At 35.6% G+C, this 27080-nt stretch overlaps 1 protein-coding gene across 2 annotated transcripts in view; it reads left to right on the forward strand.

Moving 5' to 3' along the window:
- Window positions 1-27080, forward strand: part of Tmem196 (transmembrane protein 196) — a 56174-nt gene continuing 29094 nt past the window's right edge. The window contains exon 1 of one of the 2 annotated variants that reach the window (XM_059279726.1): window positions 1-165. In XM_059279726.1, the coding sequence (XP_059135709.1) occupies window positions 1-165 (165 nt within the window). The remainder of the gene's footprint in view (window positions 166-27080) is intronic. The other variant, XM_059279727.1, reaches the window with a different exon arrangement.

The raw sequence follows: 27080 nt of genomic DNA on the forward strand, positions 1-27080 counted from the left end.
ATGTGCACCAGCAACCAGATTATTGGGAGCCTCTTGGTGCTCTCTGTGCTGGAGATAGGGCTTGGGGTGTCCAGCGTGGCTGTGGGGGCAGTCAGCTTCAGCCTGGCCCTCCGAGAGCACACACCGCAGCTCGGAGACTCGTCCCCGGTATGGAGCGGGGTGTGTGTACGTTGAGCCATTTCACTCTCTCTTTACCTCTTTTCGGGATGATCAGTGTGCGTGCCTTAGTCACTGTCTCCTGGGGAAACAAAATTATAATTCTCCTCTGCCTGTAGGTTCGCATTGACAGGCTCGGCTGCTTTATATTGTCCTTTTTATGTATTGGGGGAAGCTTTTTTCCTCTTAACCTGGGCTTAAGACCCAAATGAATGGTTGGCTTTAAACTTGAGGGGAGGGTCAGTCTCCACTGGCTGATTCTGCAAAAGACTGACCAGTGTTAATCATTACAGGGTCACACTTGCCAAGGGCAAACTCACTTGTCGTTTATGTCTTTTACTGAAAATGTTACATCATTTTATTGTACCAAGAGCAGGCAGGGGTAGTTATCTGTTTATCTCTGGGCAGTATGATCAAGGTGCACCGATACAACAGTGATATGACCAAAGGGAAAAGTGAGCTGAGACTTTGAAAGGTCTGAGAAGGGGGGAGCACCATTCCAGAAAGCACTACTTTGGATTTAGCTTGCCACCTCTCTGATACTCACCTCTGAATATTCTGTTGTTCTAGGCCATCAGTTAAACAAACAAAGGTAAGGAATGTAATGTCATTCTAATTGTAGAGTAACTCACTTTAAAGAGTGCCTACCTGTTCAGAAAACAGTGTTGTTTTCTTCAGGTAAGGGGCAGACCTAAAAGCATCTTGTTTGGTCATATACCCTTTGCTGCCACCAAGAATCAATAAAATAACAATCTGATCATAAAAAAAAAAAAACACCCTTCTCTCTGTGTGTGTGCATGTGTGTGTGTCTGTGCATGCCTCTCTCTCTCTCTCTCTCTCTCTCTCTCTCTCTCTCTCTCTCTCTCTCGTGTGTGTGTGTGTGTGTGTGTGTGTGTGTGTGTGTGTGTGCCTGTCTGTCTGTCTGTCCCATCTCCCTTCCCTTCCCTTCCTTTCTCTCTCACCTATCTCCTCAGAGCTACCATTCCCATGTAGGTCTCTAGCTCGATTGTATTTTCTGCATAATTCATTAGGAGGCTATTCTGTTGTTAACAATCCATACTGTATTTAACAATCACAATTTCATCACTACATTACTAAGAGAAAAACCATTTAGGAATTTAAGAAAATCCATTCCAAAGTCATTCATAAAAGATGTTCTGGTCCTCTGAGTGCTGTGAAATTGTACCTTGGGTAATTAGCTTTTATACCCCCCCAAGCGAGATACGTGTTTATAAATTGCAGAACTTAAAAGATTTTTTAAAATGCAATTCTAAAACTGAATTTACCCAAGAATCCTTTTTCTTAATTACGTAAATTTGTATTTACTCCCATTAACTACCTTGTTCTTTAATATGGGAATGTTGCTGATGGAGGTAATAAGTTTGAGTTTGAAAGAATAAGAGGCACATCTTAAATTTCACATCTAATGTGTTGCTATAAATATTTAAGAGTTGTGTTTGTTATAGTTATTAAAATTTCTACTGGACAACTGTCAAAATAAAGTGCAATGCCAACATGTAAAGAAAGAGGGAGAAATGTGATCTCCTGATGGCTAAAGAAAGAAAAGCTTCGTATAAGCAAGTGTTTCCCCATTATTTAAACACAAGAAATTCAGTGAATTAAAGTAAACTGTCTCTAAATGATATCTTAAAATCATTTTATCTTTAATACCTTTTAAGTAACTGATAGCTTGTTATTTTTAAAACATAATTAACCTTTCCTCCTTCCCAAACAGATATTGTATAAACGAGCTAATATATGCACATGTGCAAAAAATTTTTGAATCAGCTCAGAGAAAAGAAAACAAGTCATTTATATTGATATAGTCATTACTATAAACAATGATTTATACTTTAATTTGATTTTTTATAGTAAGCACAATTCACCAATATTTCTGGAAGTATAATTTTGAATATTGTAATGTGGTTTGGTAAAAATCAAAAGATTCAGTCAACTGAAGGAATTATTTTGAAACTGAAATGTTCAAATAATTATTCTGGTTTTTGTAAGTTCAAAACCCACAAAAGTTTTAATTTGTAAAGAAATAAATTCCCAGCTGGGTAATCATGGTTTTCAAGTTATAGATTTGTTAAGCATATTATTGAAATGTTTTCAAATTCTTTTGTGATATATTTTGGACTATCTTTTCATTCCTTCTCTGGTAAATGCATATAACCAATATTTATAGAGAGCTCAATATGTGAATGGCATTTTACTACTACAGAAGCTATAAAAGATGAGTCAGAAACAGTTTTCAAAGGGTATCACCTGGCAAAGGAAACAAAGTGGTATATCACTAGCACTGGCAGAGTGAAAGTATGACCTCAGAGAGATAGGGGTAAAAGAGGAAGAGAAAAGTTGGCAAAGACAGTTAAATACCCATAGAAGTACTAATGGCCTTTAAGGTTTCCTGGAGTTGAAATCAGTATGTCAAAGTGTTAATATCTCATGAGATAAGGTCTTAAGGCAAACTAACTGGATGTAAATCCCAGAACTACCATTATGTAGTTGGGTAACTCACAAGTTATCTCAGGAAAAAAAAAAAGAGTTGGCACATGTATCATTTAATGGATAATGAACAATCATTTAGATAAGTGTATCACAAGCATGAAGTAAATGTGAGCAACTAGTCCTGGATACCCAAGATTGCAGAGGTGGGTGTAAGAAGTGAGAACCTCTGGGGCAGTGAGGGTGGCAGCAATGGACTAGGATGGAATAGGATGTCAAAACTCCTTTGTTTTTATAAGGTTTAGGTGTATGAAAAAAAGATAAAGACAGACAGAGTGATGGTGGCAAGACCATGACATGCTGTGTACCAGCTGAAGCAATAGATTTTCTCATGCTTGTAATAATCATCATTATAATAGTAATTCTTATATTCCAACGAGACTCCAGGAAGACAGAGGGATACTGAATATAAAAATCATTAATTTCTCTGGGAATTTATGAACTAAAAGTCTGTATTTTTATGAATACAAATGAGACACACAATAATTAACCTGTCAGAATTTAGAGTCTAAATAAGACTGTGTTTTGATAAGTGCAAATTTTACTTCAAAATATTAATATCATTATTACAGATTTCTGAATTAAATTACAGTCAGTGGGAATAAAGGTTGCATTGCAGAGGATTATTTTTATAGAGAGAGACTGAAATAATGGGAGTTTTAGGAAGCTATATGATTATTTGACTTCAAATATGCTAATTTTTATGGCTTAAACTGAAGTAATACAAAGGTAAATGGCTTTGACTATGTAATATATGTGTTACAGAGATGATTTTCAGGCACTATTTCACAATTACAAAAAGGACATTCTATGATCAATCCTAAAAATGAGTACAATTAGATCCTTTAATTTCATTTCATAGGGAAAGAAGAGTATAGATTTCCATATCATTTTTTCCTTGACACTTCATTATAGCTCAGAAATTCATAATTAAACCAAAAACCAAGAATGCATAACTGTGAGGTGACAGTGAATGAACCATTGAGTAAGTTGCTTTGGAAAAGACAGATATGTAAGTCAGAATCAATTTGAAAGACTTATTGAATGGAATTAATTGACATGGTTGTGTTTCCAAGTTACTGTGTGTGTCATTAATCTTAGCCTACAGAGAGCAGCCTTGAAAATAGGGGTGGATCAGTAGCATGCAGGTCACTGAACCACTTTATGTTGTTGGTCTAGCTTGGTATTTAGAAGTCTAGAGACTCAAATGGTAGCATTCAGAATAGTCTAAGTCTGAATTGTATTTGATTGATCTCATGCTATAATTCCAGCCATCTTTATTTGATACTCATTATGTAAGGTTTAATTTCTTAAATTTTCTATTCTTGATTCTCCCACATGTAAACTATAAGGCAATTTCTTTTGACATTTTTAATACTTCCCTTATGTAAATCATTAAGTTTGAGTAAGTTCATTTCTTATTTTTCTGAAGCATACTTGGTGTTGTATTTTAACTTTATCTACTTAATAACTTTGATATTTTGCCTGGATGAATTGTGTAGCATAATCAACACAGATACCTGTCCTATAGGCTCTTAGCTCACCATGGCAACAACTCAGCCAACTATAAGACTTTTTACACTTTATTTCAACCAACTATAAGACATTTTTACATTTTATTTCAAAGATAAGATGTAGTATGTAAGTGATAATTGCATCAGAGTATTAATTTTAATTTTTAAATATGTCAGGATTATTTAATGAAAAACAGAACATTTTAAACTCCTTAGTGACTTTAAATGTATACAACTTTTAATCTGAGTTATTATTTTTCTGCACTGACAAAATTCCTTATCATGCGATGTAAATCCCTTCCATATCCTCAGATAAAATTATAGATGTGTGTATATATATATGTGTGTGTGTTCTGCTTTTAAACTAATTTTAATTACATAAGTTATCATAAAAAGATTCCTTTAAGATGTTGATTTAAAGAATACCAAAGTTCTTTTTCTTATTCCTCATCAATATTAGTCACCACTATCATATTAAAACCTCAGGGACATTTCTCCTTAAATAAATACCCATGTTTTGGTGATAGAACACAGCTGTGGTAGAGTTTCTAGGTACAATGAAGACTATTAATGAATTCTGATAAGGCCCAGGCAGAGACTCTTATGACTTACATTCTCATTTTCAAATGTGACTGAGTATTTACTGGTATTAAGAAATCTGAAAAGGTAAGTGTGTTAAACTTCTAGAGAATGTGATTATTATTCAAGGAACTATATCATGCATCAAAAGAAACATAAGTATATGTCACTTCTAATACTGAGTGATAGTGGGATGATGGAATAAAATGGTGTTCTGACTATTATCTTATGAGATGTTCTTACATCTAAACAGTGTTCATGGGTAAATTGCATCTGTTAGAGTTTTCATCTAGTCTGTGATTAATCCAAAGGTGTAACTTGCCTTGATTTCTTTGTTTAGGAACAACAGAGAATGGAAATATTTGTTAGTAATTCACTTTATATAAACATGATCCGAACAAAATCACATCTATTAATTTGGATGCTTTTGACTAAAATAGTTGAGTTGATTTTTTTGTAGGGGCTCAGTTATAAGCCAGTCAAGAGATAAAAAATTTTTGTATAATTACTTACTCTTTGTAAAACAATCAATTCTATTTATCTTTGAGGCATGCCCCAACCATCCAATCATAAATGTTTGTTTTCCTCCTCAATAACAGCTACCATGTACTTTTGGTATATACATATACATTTGCACATGTGTGCACATAACATACATACACACAACCAGAGGAGACACTTTGGCAGTTTAATTACCAATTAATATTATATCAGAAATTCCTTTTGAGTCATGAAGTCTACAAGTTATTGTTTTACTTCATTTAAAAAGCAGAAGTCTTGTGATATAGATTAATGGTAGAGTAATTTCCTAGCATGTTTAAGACCATGAGTTTCATCCCCCATACCACACTTACACACAAAATATATCAAGCATGTATGCATATACTTGCACACATGCATGTACATGCATACACACAGCAGACTAGAAATGTCTCAGATTTTTTATTGTGTCAGATTTTGGAATAGTTGTGTATATATAGTGAGTAATTTGGAGCATGGGACTCCATTTTTAAAATGAAAGTTACTTATGCTTTATATATATACCTCATATACATAGACTGCAGGCAATTTTACACAATATTTTAGTGAAGCTGCCTTTTGGCCCTGAAGCATTACATGAGGTCAGCTCTGTAATTTTCTATTTCTAGTATTATGTTAGCATTCAAATAATTTTATATTTAGAGAAGTTCAGATTTCAGAATTTTATTTTATTACTGAATTAAAAAAAACGAGGAGCTTGTGTTATGGCTTGGTGTCAGAGTGCACATCCTGTGTGTGGGTACATACCACACACACACACACACACACACACACACACACACACACACACACACAGAGTTTACAGATAGTGTGTTTATACGGAGATCACTAGGCCTAAAGTTGATCAAAAATATCTGATTTTGTTGATTGAGTAACAATGAAACCATCTAATGGCCAGTGTACAGTTAGATGTTTCAGCATGCGAAGATGATAATGTCCAAATAACTAGGTGACTGCAAGTAAAGTACCCCAATGAGCATATTTTTAGAAAGGATGATGCAAAATGAGCTGTGTAGCCACTTTCCTCGGCAAGGATAAAAACTATGCATTCTGTAGATACTTCATTCAAACTGAGTAATAATCAGACTAGAGTCTGACATCTCAATAACACTAGATAAGCTTTCATCCAGAGCCTTGTACAGAGCAGGTGCCCATGCATGTCTGTTGCTACTGTCCCTCTGTTACCCTTCTGCGGTGGAGACTGTTGGGGTCTCTCAGTTCACAAGTGACGCCTTGGCTCATAACATATCCCTAACATTCTTAGTCAACCATAATTTGGCTATTCTTTGTGTTCTTTGTGTGAAATGTGTATTATTAGGTTTTGATTTAATTGAGATATGTACATTAGCAACTAGAAGAATATGCCAAAATATCTATAAGAAAACAGTTATGTAAGTATTCAGTCTAGAGGCAAATGAGAAAAGTAGCTATTGGTATAATATACTTCTCTCTTTGTTTTTCTCTTTATAGGCTAAAGTATTCAAAACTACAATAAAAATGTTCAGTAATCAAACCTATTAGACAATTAGGTAAATTAAGCAAGCCAAATAGTAGGGATATGGTGACTGCTATCTGTATTACAAAACAAAGTCCTTACAAAACATTTAAAGACTTAAATATTTCTTAGAAGATCAAAACAAACATACATATTAATATCTCTATCAAAGATACTTCATGTTTTGGAAATCTGTATAGTTTTACTTAAGTCTCCAAGCAACTCTTAAAGCAGCTAACAAACTTGTATCATTTACAGGTGTGTTGTTTATCTGTCTAGATCTCTACAAGAACCACTGCAACCTTCATTAGTCCTATTACTTTTTAGTCACTATTGGGACAGTTGGAAAGCAACCACGTTCCATTAGTTTATGATCTATTGTTAAACACTGAACAAAATGGCATGATCAAAGTCCAAGGAAGTATTAGGAGTCAAATACATTACATTGAAAGACAGAGTACTGTGTTTTTCTTTGTTTGTAGAAATAGCGGTGGCATGGCTTATTATTAGGAATTTCTCATGTCCAGGTATGATCATAGACACTGACATTTATAATCATCACAACTATTATTTTATAAAGTTTAGACAGGAAAAGAGCCCACCTAGAATTTGAACAGATATTTATATAAAACTATTAAATATATTTCTTAGGTATTCAACAATCATGTCTGACCCACAAAAATAGCTATGTGTGCTTTCCATTTGTCTACAAAATCCATATTCTGCATTTGATTTTTGTATGCTGTAGATATTTCTAGAGATGATTTTATTATAATCCCACTGGTAGCATTGAGCATGGACTCTACATGTGCTAACATTTAGATTGTATTTCCTATTTTAGAAAGTTTGTTACCTTGATGGCCAATTTTGGACCAGCAGTAATGGTTGTGATTTAATGTGCATGTTCCAGAATATCAGAACAATTATTTTAGGCAAATATTGAGCTAAAGAGGTATACTTTATGTTTGACCTACCAAATAGATATATGGTTGATTTTTCTCCTCCATTTTACTTTGGCTGTTGGAAATATTAGATCATTTCTCTACCTGGCTCTTGCTAATCATTTTCCTACATGACATTTTCTCGTGAAATAAAAAATGATAACATGAATATTAAGATAATTGGAAATTTGTATATATAATAGTCTACATTGCCTAAGAATTGGTACTTTATTCTATTTATTTCACCCAACAAAATTCTTCATGTAGGCGATGACAATGGGATCATCCAAGATCTTTAGAATTCAGTGATTTAAGAATAGTTAATGAAATGACTAATGAGAGGAAATAAAAGTCTAAATCACTTAAAGAAGGAAATATGTATGAGTGTGGTATGCACACATTGACATGGGACAAGTGATAAATAAGTAATTCTTTGAAGAAGGTGATAATTGTTTTTTAAATGGATTATATGCTGCACTTGGGTTGCTCGTGCCCTGTCAGGGGCCAAGTTCACAATGTGATCCTCTGTTGCAGCTATACTCAATTTCTATAACTGGCCAGCTTTCAGGAACTGCTACACATGCTGGATGGTCATCCATCTGTTGTGTTGGCTATCCATGCAAAGAGCTTAATTTCCACTCCCTTCTTCCCTCGGGTCACTGGCTGTTTTCAACTCTAACAGAACAAGTCACAAATCAGACTCCAAGCAGGCATGTAGCTAAGAAAATAATTATTTTCTTTCCTCATCAATAACTCCATCCTCTACAGTTTGAAATCTTTTAGAGTTCCCTCATGTATCAAAGTGTGGGTCTTATATTTGACTGTCTTTCTAAAATAGTCTAGTTTCTAATTTAATGTTACTGATATCTGGCAAATGACTCTTAAATATTAAATGTAAACAAAAATCAAGCAAATCAGGATAATCTACATTAACACTTAAGTTACTTATAAATATACTTCTTAAATTGCTATTATGATTTAGATAATATGGAAGTTCTATATAATACTTAAGTTTAATCTACCTTAATAAATTGAGCATTCCTTGGGTATATGCCCAAGAGTGGTATAGCTGGATCTTGGGGGAGATGGATTCCCAATTTTCTAAGAAATCGCCATATTGATTTCCAAAGTGGTTGTACAAGCTTGCATTCCCACCAGCAGTGGAGGAGAGTTCCCCTAGCTCCACATCCTCTCCAGCATAAGGTGTCTTCAGTGTTTTTGATCTTAGCCATTCTGACAGGCGTAAGGTGGTATCTCAGAGTTGTTTTGATTTGCATTTCCCTGATGATTAGGGATGTTGAGCAATTCCTTAAATGTCTTTCAGCCATTTGAGTTTCCTCTGTTGAGAATTCTCTGTTTAGTTCTATAGCCCATTTCTTAATTGGACTGTTGGGCATTTTGATGTCTAATTTCTTGAGTTCCTTATATATTCTGAATATCAGTCCTCTGTCAGATGTGGGATTGGTGAAGATCTTTTCCCATTCTGTAGGCTGTCGCTTTGCTTTGTTGACCGTATCCTTTGCCCTACAAAAGCTTCTCAGTTTCAAGAGGTCCCATTGATTGATTGTTTCTCTCAGTGTCTGTGCTACTGGTGTTCTATTTAGAAAGTGGTCTCCTATGCCAATGTGTTCAAGACTACTTCCTACTTTCTCTTCTAGCAGGTTCAGAGTAGCTGGATTTATGTTGAGGTCCTTGATCCACTTGGACTTAAGTTTTGTGCACGGTGATAGATATGGATCTATTTGCAGCCTTCTACATATACCCCCACAACAGACTGCTGGCAATGGTCGAGAGACAATCCGAACTGACCTACTCTGGTGATGGGATGGCCAAACACCCTAATTGTCGTGCTAGAAACCTCATCCAACTACTGATGGATCTGGAGGCAGAGATCCATGACTAGGCCCCAGGTGGATCTCTGGGAGTCCAATTAGCGAGAATGAGGAGGGTTTATATGAGAGAGAATTGTTGAGACCAAGGTCGGATAAAGCACAGAGACAAATAGCCAAACAAACGGAAACACATGAAATATGAACCAATGGCTGAGGGGTCACCAACTGGATCAGGCCCTCTGAGTGGGTGAGACAGCTGATTGGCCTGATCTGTTTGGGAGGCATCCAGGCAGTGGGACCGGGTCCTGTGCTCATTGCATGAGTTGGCTGTTTGAAACCTGGGGCCTATGCAGGGTCCCTTGGCTCAGCATGGGAGGAGGGGACTGGACCTACCTGGACTGAGTCCACCAGGTTGATCTCAGTCTGTGGGGAAGGCTTTGCCCTGGAGGAGATTGGAATGGGGGGCGGGCTGGGGGGAAGGTGAGGGGGGCGGGAGGGGGGAGAACAAGGGAATCTGTGGCTGATATGTAGAACTGAATTGTGTTGCAAAATAAAAATTAAAAAAAAAAATAAAATAAAAAAAAAAAATAAATTGAATGTTACAATATCTACATCTGATAACCAGTATTGATCACATGCCCTCTCATTTCCCCCCAGAGGTCATCATTATCTTAAATGTCCATATTATTTAATTTTTAAAATAATACATCTTTGGTATTTGGCTAAAATGATAAAAGTTTAGAATCAGAACATTTCCTATTTTGCAACTGCTGAGACAGGTTTTGTTTTTGTGAGTATTTATGTGAAAGTGACTTAAGATTTATTTGAGTAATTGATATGTAAATATATCACAAACTCAAAGTTATTCTCATGAAAAATTCATCAGTTTAGTTATAATTTCCCTTACCGCTTTTAGAACAGCAACAGCACCCAAACCAAAATGCCTTGTTTACTTAGCATGCTCAAAATATTCACTAGATTATTTTTTAAGAAAAATGAACACAAAACAAAATTGGAACAAAATGGGATGCATAATACCTTAAAAAAAGAAATACCACATTATTTGGACACAGGAAATGTGACATTACATGGATACTGAGGTAGGAGAAGTGAAGAAATGTCTTTCAGAGAATCAAGAATCACTTTAGCTGTGAGCCAAAAGATCTGGGACCTGGTACAATGGGAAGTTTCAGCAATGATTTCAGATGTGGTTTTATTCAGAAGTATTTGGTTCTATGCTATGTCGGATGATTTTCAGTTTGTATGTGTATATGTTCATCTTTCATTCAGTTGCCACACCATCTCCAAAAGCATTTTCTTAATATCTGCTATTCATTCTCATTTAACACTGATCTCTCTCTCTCTCTCTCTCTCTCTCTCTCTCTCTCTCTCTCTCTCTCTCTCTCTCTCTCAAGGTTTGTTGCTGTTGTGCTTTATGTTATTCATTTCGATATTTGCTTGGGTAGCTATTATCTTACCCAATCAATTAAACCAAAACATGGCCTGTTATCATCTTAATATTTTATTTTTTCAGTACAATTAACTATATTTGTGAGAAATCTTGGCTCTATTGATAAATACATATATTGACCCTTTTCCAGTTATATCTATTGTGAAATTTTTTTGGACTGAAAGAAACATGCTATACTGAGCTGTCAGTGCATCATTCTGTGGTGGAAAATAAGAAATTAGTTTAAGCTTTAGAGTAAAAAAGAACACTGCATAATTAGCAAGATTTTTCCGTGGACTAAGAAAAGTAGGGAATATAAATAGGAAAGCAGAAAAGTGGCTCCTCTTAAAGATGAACACTAACGAATACACAGAAAAGTTGGGAATGGGTAAAATAAAGGACATCCTGGAGATCAGTGGATCCAATAATAAGAGCCCAGGTCAGTAGACTGTGAGAGAACACAGCATAGGGCTGGGTCCTCCAATGTAGGCTTACAGAGATGGCACAAGTTACTTTCGCAGGAAGTAGCAATGATATTTGATGGGCCTGAGACCTGTGACCTAGGCTGACTTGAAGTGAGAGAAAAAAATAATAGCAATAACAAGAGTGTGGAGGAAGAATGGAGTGGGAAGCCAGAATGGATGATCCCTGTTTCCAAACCCATGAGTTAGCCACCCACTCTACTCAGTTTTCTTTCTTATCCAATTTGGTCAGTAAGTATTCATTCCAGAGCTAACACATTCTAATTAGATCTAGAGTGAATATGAGAAGCATAATAGTGCCTAATCTTCTGAGGCTTAATTTAAAAGCTAATGTAAATAATGAATGAATAATGCATACATTCAAATGACACATTGTTCCTTATGAAACAGGGAAAGTTATATATTTATGGATAATATAAAAGAACCCTATTAACAGCAAGGAAATGAGGAAATGCATCGTAAAGAAACAGCATTTATTTTCTGAAGGATAATGGGAAGATGCTTCGTTAACAGTGAGAGACAATACTGCTTCAAGCTGGAAATCAATATGGGTGAAGGTCTTGAGGTGAACTACCTTTGCTGTACTTCAGAAACAATAGGTTAGGGTTGCTGAAGCATGATGGTCAGCAATGAAAGAAGTGACAGAGCAAGAGGAAAAGCAGAGGCAAAAAGACTAAAACTCACTTAAAGCTATATATGTGCATCATGCTGACTCAATTTCACTGCAATTTTTGTTTGTTTTCGTTGTCATTTTGTTTTGTTTTGAAATAGGGTGTGATTATATAACCTTTAAATATATATATATCATAATCCTCCTGACTTAGCCTTCTAGTTCAGGGATTATGGAGAATTGTCTGAGTTAAGATTACTACTGCTGTGATAAAACATCATGATAAAAAAACAACTTGGGGAGGAAAAGGTTTATTTGGTTTACATATCCCAAGTCACAGTCCACTAAGAGAAACTCAAACTGGCCAAAAACCTGGAGGGGAAACTGATACAAAGGCCATGGGGGGTTGCTGCTTACTGGCTTGCTCCTTCTGATCATACTTCTGCATAAGATGGATCACTAATAATCATTGGACACAGTCAATACTAGGCTATCTTGAAAATCTCCTGCACCAGCAACATTAGTTCAAAATTCTTCAATTCCACTTTTGGCATATTTTTTGTACAGGGCCGAAAGTCAGCCAAACCTTGGCCAAAATATCACAGGAGTTTTCTCTAGCCCAGTTAATATTGTTCCCTTCTGAAATCTCTTGAACTGAATCCCTACAGTCCACATTGTCCTCAGCATTACTATCTTCCATGGTCCTACTTGTATGGCACCACTTTTCAAAGTTCAACCACTTTTCTAGTCTAAAGTCCCAAAGTCTTCCAAACAGCATGATCAGGCCATCACAATAATACCCTAGTCCCTGGTACTGACATATGTCTTAGTATTCTATTGCTATGAAGAGACACCATGATCAAGGCAAATTTTAACAAAGAGAAAGCATTTAACTGGGGGCTTCCTTAGAGTTTTATAGGTTTATTCCATGATCACCATGGCAGGAAACAGGCATGATTCTAGTGTAGGAGCTGAAAGCCTTACAACCTGATCAGTAGGTAGCAGGCAAAAAGAGAGAGGGAGAATAGAGACTGGGCATGAGGTGGGTTTTTAAAACCTCAAAGCCAACCTCAAATGACACACCTCCTTCAACAAAATCACATCTACTCCAACAAGGCCATACCTCCTATTCCCCAAACATTCAAACATATGAGCCTATGAGGGCCATGCTCATTCAAACCACATCTAACCTGATTTTGCTCTAATTTTTAAGAGAAGTCAACAGAAGCTTTAAAGAGGAAAGTGAACAAAATTATATTTGCAAAATGCAGTTAGGAAAACACTAGAGTCCAACAAGTTAAGCCACAATTCTATATAGAAGGCTCACAGTATAGCTCCTATAATGGATACTGGGATTAACTGTGGAAATAACAAAAATAGAAGCAGCACAGGTATCTAAGATATAAAGTGGCCGTATTTTGTGCTTCATTATAAGCTTTCATAAGTGCAATCACAAAGCATGAACCCTAGGCTCTGAGATCAACATTTGATTGCATAGATTCCCCATGTTGTCTTTGACATGTATACTGTTAGAAAAACTCTCTCTCTCTCTCTCTCTCTCTCTCTCTCTCTCTCTCTCTCTCTCTCTCTCTCTGTGTGTGTGTGTGTGTGTGTGTGTGTGTGTGTGTGTGTTAAGAGAGATGAAGAATCTGCTTGTTAGGGAGAGATACCTGTGAAATTTCAATATGGGGAGATCATAAAGACTGTTAATTAATTGTAAAGGTCAGAAGAGATAGTTGTGCTAATATAGAAATAATCTGTAAATGTGAGGTATCAAAGCTATAAGATTAGTTGAGACCACCCAAGTAAAGCCCTTCACTATTAGAATAACCACAAGCTTAATAATAATAAGGAGTAAGAACAGAAAGACTGAGAAGTTGTGGTCAGGAAAACATGATGAGGTCCTCAAAAACATGGTGCGGCAGAAGCCCAAAGGAGCTTTCTTTGTAAGAGAAGGACTGATGTGGTGGTCAGTGTTGACTTATCAAAAGTACATGAGGGAAAACAAAAGAATATAAGCAATCTAAAGTTAACTGAGGGGGGAAAAGGAAGCAGCTATGGAAAAATAGTAAGTATCCACCCCTAGGGAAGGAAGTTGGTCAGTGTAGAGAAAGAGCTGTTGACATAAAAATACTTGGATTTTCACTCTGAAGGGAAATTTGGAAATACTTTTAAATGCCAGCATGAAAGTTATTGTTTTGAATCCTGTCAGAGATAACAGTTACTTTCCAGAAGTCAAAGGATAGGATTTTAGTATGAGCTACACAGAATATATTAACTGCTTTATTTTCATGATGGATAATAACTATAATTAAGTCACACATTATAACCTGGATAGAGAATTAAAAATAACTTATTCTAAATCAATTATAAAAATTTTTAAATCCATTATTTTATAGATAAATAACCTACTGACTAACTACTGACCTAGAGAAGTCCCAATCATGTAATTCTTAGTCTAACACTATTTCCACATTTGTCTCAATATAGAGAGTATCCTTAAATAGTCTCTCAATCACAAGAGAGGTGCTGGCTCCTACTCAAAACCAAATGGGAATGATCCCTAATTGCTGGCACAGTTAAACTATGATGTAATATAATACATATTTCAACAGATTTCAGGAGGCTCCAGCTATCTGGAAGTTCCACAGAAAAAAAACTTTCTATAGAAATTTTGTCATGCCCTCAAGGGTGGCATTCTAAACCAAGTAGAAAACAAAAGCTGATTTTTAGTGGTTAGCTACAATTGTGAAATCCACTAAAACTATTGACCAGTTTAGCTAGTAAATAAATGGATTTTAGAAAACCTTTAAAATTCCAAAGATCATTTGTCAAGCTGAGAACATTCAAGGACATTGGACTAGAAATGTCAAAGTTCTACTGCCATTAATATTTGCTGTGTACTCTCTTTTTAATTCAAATATGAAGCAATGAAAGTAAATGTTTACTACATGATTTGTCCTAGCTGCTTAGGGGAAAATGTTATGTTTTAACTTATATAGTCTTAAAAATTAGAAAATTATTTTAGAAGGTAAATGCTTTTTTATTAGTTTCACATTAAGACATGGGTAAAGTTTATTTTAGATCATGGTAATAGCTGTAGGGTGGGCATTGTTTTCTACTGTGGAGGTAAAACATTAAAATATCATTATAAGAGAAAAGAATTATTCATCACCTTTTTATGCCAGTTACAATTAAAAGGTTTTCTCAAAGTAATAGTTATTTTGGAGAAAGGGATATAACTCTATTAATTTTGCTACTGTGTTTCATCAACCATCTTAGGCTAGAAATCTAGATAGATTCCTAGGACAGCCTTTAATCCCAGCACTCAGGAGGTAGAGGCAGGCAGATCTCTTTGAGTTTGCGGCCAGCCTGGTCTACAGAGCTAGTTCAGGACAGTCAAGGCTACACAGAGAAATCGTGTCTCAAAAACCAGAACAAAACAAAACAAAACAAACAGCAATGAAACAAAAACAAAACAAAGCTTTAATGCATGCTGGGGACTGTAATTCCCAAGAAAAACCAATTTGACAACTGCAAGAATATTTCATTGAGAACTTGAAGATAGATAACATACTGGATTCTGCATCTAGATTGGTGGTGCAAAAATACATGCAAGAAATGATAAGTATTCAGCACTAGGGATCATCTAAGTGATTGGTGCCTACTATTTTATTTAATATTTTTAATAATTATATGAGTTAAACACTTATGCATCTGGTTATATAGAAAACCAAGAAAACAATTTAAGTAACTTTTCAATTCTATATGGCCATGATTCAAACCTCCAAATCCACCTCCAGAAAAGTCACTTTAAACCACTAAATTAGACTGCCTCCTCCTAAACACAAATAAGTAAAGTTTAGTGTTGAATGAAGAACATGCAAATCAGATACATAAAAAAAAAAATGTGAAAAGGGAAGGATGTGCTCCTGCCAGCAAGTATGGGAAATTGCAAGAAAGATGAGGAAGGTATGTCATATCAGGTTGGTGGAGGCATGGCCCATGAAAATTTGAGAATAGCAAAAAGAATGTTAGTGCTAGAGCATAGAATGCACAGAAAATCAAGAATAGTCTTGATCTAACAATGTTAACTGTAGCCATATGATGATATTTGAATTATATATGTTTTCATATGGAATGGGTATTAAAGTAGTTTAAAGATTCCTAGGATAAAACTGATATGATTAATCTATTCTATGTGTAACCACCCAAGTAAGTGTGAAGAATTAGAACCAAAGATGTTATTCACACCTTTAATACTAAAATTAATTATCAGAATGGAGGAAACAGCAGTGAGAATGGCAGTAGAAATGACTCCTTTGAGAAACCTCATAGAGTCAGAGTCTTCAAAAATGTAGTGGGCATCAGGCTGTGGAAGATGATGTTGGAAGATACTGATAAAAGAATATGGAAATTGAGACTCACATTCTGTCTGGGTTATAGAAATTGATGAGCTGAATCAGGAAAACAAAACTGAAGGCCCCCTTGAGAGAGGCAGGATAATGAATCTATATGGTACATGTTTTCATGAAGTATCCACACTTTAGTTATATACCAAATGTTATGCTATACTTTATTGTACTACAGAATCAGAAAAACATCCCACAATAATTCAACACCTCTTTTGGTGTTTATTTTATGGAATTAGATTAGTATTATTTGTTTAATTACAATGCAATAAAAAAAGTGAGGATAGCATGACTCACTTCAGAAAGTTGCTGAGGACTTCCATGAAGCAACAACCAGTATTCAAGCAGAAATCTGAGTCATGAATGGGCATCATCCAAATAGAGAAGAATAAGGAGATTTCAAGAAAATGAAACATCATATACCAGGTCCTTATAGGAGGAAAAATTTGGTAAGTTTGAAAAAACAACAGGAAAATTCTGTAAAGGATAAGGCTAGAGAAAAGGTATCTCATGATGTACCACATACAGGCTTGGGATATCTTTGAAATATTTTTTAAAAAGGAAGTATAAATTTCAAAGGAAAATTTATTTGATGAAAACAATGAAATACTGACATGAAACCTTCACTATAGCATTGATGAGAAATTTTGGTGCCTAGGACTCACACTGAAACAATGGAGGGGAGACGTGTACAACAGTTTTGGAAAATTCCCGGAGATCATAGGAACTATGAGTTTTCTGAAGATCATAGGAACTACACCATGTGTTTCACTGAATGTAGTACATGAGAGTATGAAGGAGACATTAGTAAAGACTTCTGGGCATTAGGATGAGAACAGAATAGACCTCTGTGCTACTCCCAGAAGTGAGAAACACTAGAGGGGAAATGGTTTCCAGTAGGAAGATGATAGCAGTTGGAACACCCAGAAAATAAAGGAGGTTTATGAGGCAGCTCGGTACCTTGGTCTTATTCTTACTTTCCTTGCCATGTCTACTAGTAGGTCTGATGTCACTGTCATACCTAGGGCCAGTAGAAACTGACTAAAGAAACAAAATTTCTAATATTCATTCTCTTTTCCTCTTACCTTACTTTGTTGTATGACTCTATTTGAAAAAATTACTAAGATCAGAGATAAACTATCATAATAAATTTAGCCAGGTTCACAGGCTGTGGGAAATGGAAAGCATACAATCAATGGTAAGAGCTACATGACTTCTTCAGCACAAAAATAAAGCGCAATTATCAAGAGACTAATAAGTAAATTGTAAATAAAGCAAAATAGCAGCTTTCTGCCACTATACAGAGTAGCTGAAATCATTAAATTATATATTAAAGGTTTTTAAAGTGTATAATTAATACATAAGCCTTAAACTAGAAGAAACACTTGGAACTGTGTCTGGATTCAAAGGAGGACAGTGCTTGATACATAGATGTGAAAGGTTATTGGGAGAGAAGTAAAAGCTGAAGCTGCAAATACAATGTAGTAAGAAAAGCTCTCAGATTACAAAATCCAAAAGGATGAGCAGAGGAAAGAGTCCAATAAAGGAGACTAAGAATTAGGGAAGGAAAAAGGTCATTAATTATCTTTAAAAGTATAATTTTAGTGAAATGTGGTAATTAAATAAGCTTAGCAAATAAGCATTGAGAAGCTAAGACTAGCTTAGAAATATAACCAAGGACTTGCCTTTCCATTCCATCATTTTAGCAAGTGCCTACTCTAATAAACACATAGAATATTCCAACTTGGGATAGAGTACTAGGATGATGGTAATTGTGAAGATGGATAAACCATGTTTTCTTCCTCTATTGATATGGACACTAAACAAATGAGTCAAATGTAATACTACCCTCAAAGAGGTAGTAGGGGAATAAAGAAAAAATAGATGATATCAAATCTGATGAGATAATTTGAAGTGTACCCTGAAGAATAGATAGGTATGTCTTAGGATTTATGTTGCTGTGATAAAAGCTCATGACCAAAAACAACTTGGGGAGGAAAGGGTTTATTTCATCTTCCAACCCTCGGGTCACATTCCATCACTGATACAAGTAAGAACCTGGAAGCAAGGATATAAGCAGAGACCATGGAGGAATACTGCTTACTGGTTGGCTTTACTTAGACTTGCTCAGCCTGCTTTCTGTTATAACTCAGAACCATTTGTTCAGGGGTAGCAATGCCTACAATGAGCTGTGCCCTCCCATGTCAATCATTAATTAGAAAATATTCCAAAGACTTACATATAGAGGAATTATCTCAATTAAGACTCCCTCTTCCCAGATGTCTAGGTTTATGTCAAGTCAATGAAAACCAATCAGAACAGAGTAAGAACATGAATAAAATTTTACAAGTACAGAAGACAAATGAGCAAAGACGATATATCCAGTGTGCATGGGATTACTTAAATTCAGTCTGACAATAGAAGGTAAGCTTCAGTGGACCCTTTGGCAAACTGAGAGGGAATACAGCTGAGTCCTGCTGGCAGGCCGGGATGTCAAGAAAGCCATTGCAAAAAAGGCAGAGTGAAAGCTCCAGATGCTGAAACTTATACTTAAAATGGAATTAGAATGCTATTTGAAAAACACAAGAAATGAAACCCTTTTGTGGGTTCCTACATAATCCAGGTAATAGCTACTAAGGCATTGAATAAAATGAGGACTGTTGTATATGTGGAATGAATGGCATACACTAACTAATTCAATGGAAATGTGTAACTAGAGTTTTCCTGCCTTGCCCACAGTCAGGACAAATCTTTGTCACCCACCAGTCCCACAGCCACTCAGACCCAACCAAGTAAACACACAGACTTATATTGCTTACAAATTGTATGGCCGTGGCAGGCTTCTTGCTAACTGTTCTTATAGCTTAAATTAATCCATTTCCATAAATCTATACCTTGCCACATGGCTCGTGGCTTACCGGCATCTTCACATGCTGCTTGTCATGGCAGCGGCTGGCAATGACTCCTTCCGCCTTCCTGTTCTTTCTTTTCTCTTCTCTGTTAGTCCCACCTATACTTTCTGCCTAGCCACTGGCCAATCAGTGTTTTATTTATTGACCACTCAGAATAATTTGACATACAGACCATCCCACAGCAGAAATGATGTAAGAAGAAGGAAAAGTCAATAGTGTCTCCAAATTTTGAGAGAGGACATTAGAGTGATGAGCATAGGAAAGGATTAAATAGGAATAGAATTGAGACTCATTTTGAGAGATTTTTAAAGCTGAAAATATCCCTGCTGGATCTCTTTCATTGATTGTCTTACAACTGGCTGTGCACACAATGAACTGCAAAAAAATGATTGTAGGCTGAAGTAAAAATAGATGAAGCTGTCACAGTGACCAGCATGCTCTGTTATTCTGTCTCTTAAAGCAGAGACATATTTTAGATATGACATTTGATTTGAAAACTTATATTTGGAGGTAAGAATTATTGACAACATTTAGACAATTTTCAGTGCTTCAAAGACAAATTTGTAGAGTTCATTATTTTCTTAAAGGTAGTCCACTCAGTCTTGAAGTCTTGTTCAGTGCAGCTCAGAATACTGGAGTCATAGGTTGAAGGTTCAAATCCCAGATACATGTTGATTCAGTTTAGAAAAACTAACTCCATGGAGGATGAAAGAACAGAGAAACAAAGATACACTTAGATTTGGCATAGACAAGATTTTGTAAATGAGAAAAAGAAGCCAAAAATAGATCAAATATTTCTTATAATTATATTAGGAATTCAGATACTGTTCTGTAGCCATCATGTTCAAAATGTCACATAATTTTAATAATTATTATTGGACATCTCCATTTATTTGTGGATTATTGGATTTAGAAATTTAACCAAAACACATATTATTTCATTTTAGCAGAATTGTGAGATAAATACTAGCATGCCTTAGTAGTATATACATTTTAAAGATGTAAAAGATATGATCCAGAGAGCTGAAGTAGCAGTTATTAGTGCCACTCATGTGCAAAACAGTCAAATTTTAATGTCCATACCTGCATGAGTTGAAGAATGTATTTACTGTGTTATACTCTTGTCCATTTCTTCTAACTCTTGGTTCTAAAAAGCACAGTTGGTTCTATCCTAGACCTTGGCATAAGGTACCCATCAAGTTACGCTTTCTCAGAGTGCAAAGTGTCACTGTGCATCTATTTGGCTCCTCTAGTGCTTATAAAACATTGTCTCAACAGGAAAGTACATCATAAATATCTGTTAGCTCATACTATAGGCAGCTAGCCCATGATCATACCTTCTAGTGTGCTGGGGAAATGGATTACTTTTCCCTTCTAATTATTAAGTTTCCTCTTCATACTTCGTATGGTTGAGCATAAAAACTGCCAATATGCTTTTTGGTAGTTTGATACCACCTCCCTGAAAAAAAAAAAAAAACAGCAATCACCATAATATAGTTTCATGGCATAGGTGGTCTTCCTACTGGATCCTCTTGAAAATGAGGAGCTGAATTGTATTCCATTTTTAACCATTCCTCTTAATTCAATTATTACAGCTATAGAAAATGAGCACTGATAATTAAAACCTTTAGAAAAATAAAAAAGGCATACAAATGATTGTCTTGCCTTCTGAGATTCTAAAATATATATTTTGCTTTAAATTGTGTAAGACTAACTCTGTTTCTGGAATGTTAGTGTTATTTTACTGTAGAATTTAATATATGATAATGTCTACCTACAGACTTATGAGCATTGTAGACATCATTTTTTGTAATCTGTTTCTTGTTTGATGATAGGTAGGAAATGGTCTTAAATAAACAGAGAACACCAGAAAGTGGCTATTTGAGCTACCTAGAGCTGAAAAGCAATGTTATACTATATGAAAACATATGTATTAAGAAGTTATTCTAAGATATAAACATCTATCAGAGGTATGTAGATCAGAAAAAAATGATTATTGGAGACCTCAACTATCTAGAAATTTTCCAAAAAGAAGGCCTGCAAGAAAGAAAGTCTGCAATTTCCAGGTATTTCCATTATTAACACTCAATAAATGTTTGTTTTGTTGACAAATAGCATTGTATGTATTTATAGGATAAAATGTAATGTTTTAATACACACATTTTGGAAATGATTAAATCAAGCTAAATTAAATGTATTGCCAAACATTGGTTTTGTGATGAAAATATTTGAAATTTACATTTACAGAGGGAAGGGGAGACATTGTCAAACTTCTTAAAGTGAGAGAAGGAAAAACAGAAAAGGACATTCAGGAGAGCATAGTCATGAGACTGGCTGGGAAATTAGACCACATTTAATCTAGAGAAAATGTAGGATTACTTGTGTGCTTGCCTTAACTTATAGACAATGAATAGACACAGCAGGGATAAATGCTTTAGACCCCACAAAATAAAAGATATTGACAATTAGAATAGCTAAAAGATGAAAATGTTAATTTTTGTTAATTGAACCTAAAAGAAATTGAACCTAAACTGAAAAAAAAAATCTCGCTAGGCGAGACATGCAAATACAATAGTGATGTTAAGTTACTAATGCTTCCATGATTTGTTAGCATCCTGGTTCCCATTCTAGCAGGTTGAGGTTGAGCTTACCTCAAGTAAGTATAATTTGTGGTCAGTTATTATTCCAAATTCCACTTATTTGGAATAACACTTGAGCACAGTAGAGAAAGGAGGTAAAGTGGAATAGCAAAATATAGAGGGGCTGTTAATGAATATTAACAGAGAAACACCCTTGACCTTCCTTTCTATAGGAAGGAGTGAGGGGGATCTTAATTTGTTTTATTACAGTAATCATTTTACTGTCTAGGGAAACAGAGTTTCAATGAAAATGACCCCTATAGACCTATATATTTGAATACTTCATCTCCAGTTGGTAGAACTGTTTGGAAGGACTAGAAGTTGTGGCCTTGTTGGAGGAGACTTTGTCACTGGGTGCAGACTTTGAAGTTTCAAAAGACTCTGGGTCTCTCTTGTTGCCTTATGGTTGTCTCAAGATGTAAACTCTCAGCTACTGTTCTAGCTTCATGCCTGCCTGCCTGCTGTCATGCTTCTAGCCATGATGGTCATGAACTATAAACCTATGAAACCATAAGCCTCAAAATAAATGCTTTATAAGTTACCTTGGTCATGGTACTTTATCCCAGCAATAATTTTTTGTAACTAAGACAGTGTATTCTATATGTCATTTTGTATATGTGAAATATGCACAATTAAATATATTTTATACAAAGGAATAATAAAATAGAACTTGCCAGGACACTGAGCACAGCTTTGGACCTCCAATAAGAGTGGCTGACATGCATATAAAGTAAGATAATGGAATTTTCTCCATATAAATGTATGTAAATCTCACACAAGTTATAGGTCAAATTTTAAATGATTTTTGGAGGCTGCGCAACATTAGCTTATTTTAACTTGATAAATATGAAAATAATCCTTTGCAATGCAAGAACACAACCACATAAATTCTTACATTCTGATATTTTGTTAAATTAAAATTAGTCCTTTTGAATGCAATTTAACTGATACATAAAACTGTAAAAATTATGCACAACAATTGGTTACCAGGTGACATTTAGGTACATATATATATATATATATATATATATATATAGTATAATATTTAAATTAGATCAAACATATCATGCCTCAAACATTTGTCATTTCTTGATGAAGAAACATTTAAAAATAATTTCCTCTAGTTGTTTGATGTATAGTACACAATTCCTGTGTAGAGTCTCTTGCTGTTTAGTAACACAATTTCTTATATTTAAATGTAACTTAGTACTCCTTATCAGCCTCTGAGAGCAACAGCCTTTCAACTTCTATGTGACTATTTTATGTTACACATAAAGGTGAGGTGGTGTGATGCTTGTCTTTCTGTGCCTGACTTATTTGACTTAATGCAGCCTTATCCAAGTCCATTCATACTTTTGCAAATGATGTGTTTTCACTCTCTTACAAGGGCTGAATCATGTTTCATTGTGTGTTTATACTACACTGTCTTTACCATTCATCAGTTGATAACTTGGATTGTTTATCTCTTGATTCTGTGAATACTGCGGCAATAAACATGGGGATTCAGATGTTTCTTTAACCTACGGATTTCTTTTCCTGTGGCTATATATCAAGCAAAGAGAGACTGATGGACTAGTCAGCTGCTAAATAGTTTGATTTAGTAGTATATTTTCATTTCTTAGTTACTATTTTTGGTTTTTCTGTTATATGAATTTTCTTTCATTGTCATAAAAGCTTTAAGTTCTTTTAATATAAGAAACAATTTGTAAATGATAACAACATATCGTGGTCATAATAGTAAAAAACAAAATAACAAAAAAAATTCAAAAATGGATAGGATGGTGCATGTATGCAACCCTAGCATCTGGGAGGAGTAGAAACAGGATGATCCAGGGGTTCAAGGTTATCTTTAGCTACATAGTAAGTTCAAGTCTAGCCTGAGCTACGTGAAACACTGTCTCAAAAAACAAAACAAAGAAAGAGGAAAAGAGGAGGAGAAGGACAGAAGGAGAAGATAAAATATATCAACAAATAATTTTAAAATTAATACTTAGACTTCGTTTCTCCTCAAATTTTGAATCTCTGATGCCCTATATCTTTTATGCCATCTCTCTTTCTCTCTCTCAACATATTAATCATTGTTACAATTGTTCTTTCTCATTTTAGCGATATGAGTGGCTCACACATCCTACTTAAAATACTAGAGTATTCTGATATTCTTTGTATAATTAGTCTTATTGTTATGTTTTAACACGGTTTCTTTGTACTCTTTTATGCGTCCTTCTTGATGGCTAAAGGACTCCCTGTATGATTTTTTATAGAAAAGGGATGATGAAGGCATTCTCTTAGCTTCTGTTTGTGAGTGTCTTTATTTCTCTTTTATTTTGCAAGGATAGCCTTGCTGACTATATTCTTGGTTGAGAGAATTCTTTGTTGTTGCTTATTTACTTTGTTGCCTTTGGTACTCATGGAAATTGTGTGCTATTTTCTACTGGCATTTAAAATTTCAGCTGAGATGGTTGCTGTAATATTAATTACAACACGTCTACATATTACTTGTTTATTTTTGCTTCCAACATTAATATTCTTTTTTTGATTGCTATTCCTTGGAGAATTAGATAATGAGATGGTTTGAGGTAAACTTGGTTTCCTGGAACTGAATAGCTTTGGTCCTTAAACCTTGACTAGGGGTGGTGTCAAGGGAATAAAGAAAAGACAGACAATTCTGAATGGTGGCCTTTGACCTCCCCTTACCTACATGTTTGTATCCTTCTCTAGGTTTAGAAAGTCTATTATGTTCTATTTGAATAACCTTTCTACCCATTTAGCATACTTAAGTTCCCTGTGGACCTCAATACATAAACATTTCCTTTTGTTTTTAATGCCATCTCAAAGGATTCATAGCTTGCTTTATTTCTATTCAATTTTTTTGTTTTTTTTTCTTCTTTGTGGTATTTAATATTGTTTGCCAATGCGTGGGATCTAGACTCACCTCTTAGATAAGCCTCACAGTGTGTTTGTGAGCTCATTACCAGAGTGGTTTAACTAAGCTTGGAAAGCACACCCTGAGTGTGGAAAGTATCATCCAAGGGACTGGGTCTCAGACTGAGTAAAGTAGGGAGGGGCAAGCATTCACCAGCATTCACCGCTGTCTGTTTCCAGACCTCAGCTGCAGTGTACCAACTATCACACTTCTGTCACTTGCCTGGCCACCATCATGAGCTGTATCCCTTCTTAAACTCTGGGTCAAAATAAACCTTTGCTTCCTGACAAATCTGTTTTTGTAGAAATTTTTCATGGCAACAAGAAAGATACTAATCATCTACTGTTTTCCAAAAGATTGTTTTCCAGCCCACTAGTTTCCCTTCTATGTGATCTGCTCTACTATTGATGTCATCTATCATGTTTCAGTTTCAGTTACTGTGTATTTAATTCAAAATTTTGTTTTATTTTTTAAGTAGCTTCTGTCTCTCCATTAAGTTTTGCTATCATATTGAATGATTTCTCTGTGTTTTCCTGAAGGTCATTGAGTTTTCTTTTAAAAAGTACTTTAAGGGACTAGAGAAATCATTAAGTTGTTGAGAGCACACGTTGTTTTTGCAGAAGACCCAAATTTGGTTTCCAACACGCACATATTGGTTCACAACCAACAGTAACTCCAGTCCCAGGGGATCTGATATTCTCTTCCAACCTCCATAGGCACTAAATTCACACATAGTGCACTTTTACATGTGCAGGCAAAACATTCATACACATAAAATAAATCTAAAAAAAATAATTAAAAACTTTTAAATTCTTCATCTAAGACTTACCTGTATTAGGTACTTTATGTTCAGTGTCTGGTAAGTTATTTTGACTGTTAGGTAAGGTCATGTTTCTAAAACTTCGTCCCATTGCTGGTAAATAATTTGATATGTCGCAAAAGAACTAGATCCATCATCCAGTTGCCATAGTCCAGTTTTATCTTTATCTTCTCAGAAATTACAGCCTACTAATTCTTCCTCAGCCTGATCATTTGTACTATCAGCACTAGATGTCACTATCAGTCCATGTTTGCCACAAGGTTCCTTCAGGTCTGTCCCTAATCTACTATTTGTGTGGTATCTAAAACCACATATTATACTCACAATTCTGTCCCTGGAACTAGGGATAGCCCAGAGATTGCATCCACAACATCATTCTCTGATTGGATAGTATAGGATTTTTCTAACTCTGGGATGAATCATCCCACAGGGACAATCCTCAGGTTCCATGCTACACTAGTTAACACCAATATTAAAATACTTTATTGTATCTTGGCCTGCAGGCCCACACTGCCATGGGCTTCCTCATACTGAAGTCCTTGTGTCCTAAGGCCCACAATTGGTATAGCCAGCTACAAATGATGTTGGCAAAATACAAGTACAATTTCTTGGGGCTGCATACCTCCAGGCTTTGACGCCCTGTTCATGTACACTGATCTGGGAGCAGGAGTTGTTGGGATCTGTCTATTGTTAAGTGTAACCCAGCAGTGGGGTTTATATCAACACCTGTATTTCTACCCTGCCCGAATCTTGCTACATATTGTGCTGTCCAAGGATGGTTTAGTGGAGAAGGAAGCTCCTTACCCACTGAGACGGAACTAAGCTTGGCCATGTTTGAGGCTTGCAGTTGTAAGAACCAGTGCAGTCCCATGATGCAGTCAGGGACTGAGCACAGTGAAACTAGAGATGATAGATGTAAAATCATGAATCCATCCTACCAGGACAGTTTGCCTATATCAACAGATGGTTCAAAGACTCTGCCTGGGAAATTAGGCCCGTGCGTAGAATAGTTTGTTTCTTTACTACTTTTTTCTTATGCTGAGTGTTGGTGCTGTGGGCCTGACACCGAATTCAGGGCAAAATTCTATGCTAGCTTTGGTGACCTGTTCCCAGCAAGAAGAATCTCACTCCCCCTTCTGATCCCTAAGGTTGGGAGATAGACCTGGTAGATTTAGTCAATTAGCTGCCAGGCTAGTGCACTTACAGTGTCTTGGTGCTTGGTACCCACCTGTTGACAAGATATTTGGGGCTCTGCTTAATTCTGGGT

Source organism: Peromyscus eremicus, chromosome 14 (genome assembly GCF_949786415.1).
Source record: "Peromyscus eremicus chromosome 14, PerEre_H2_v1, whole genome shotgun sequence".
NCBI classification, from domain to species: Eukaryota; Metazoa; Chordata; class Mammalia; order Rodentia; family Cricetidae; genus Peromyscus; species Peromyscus eremicus.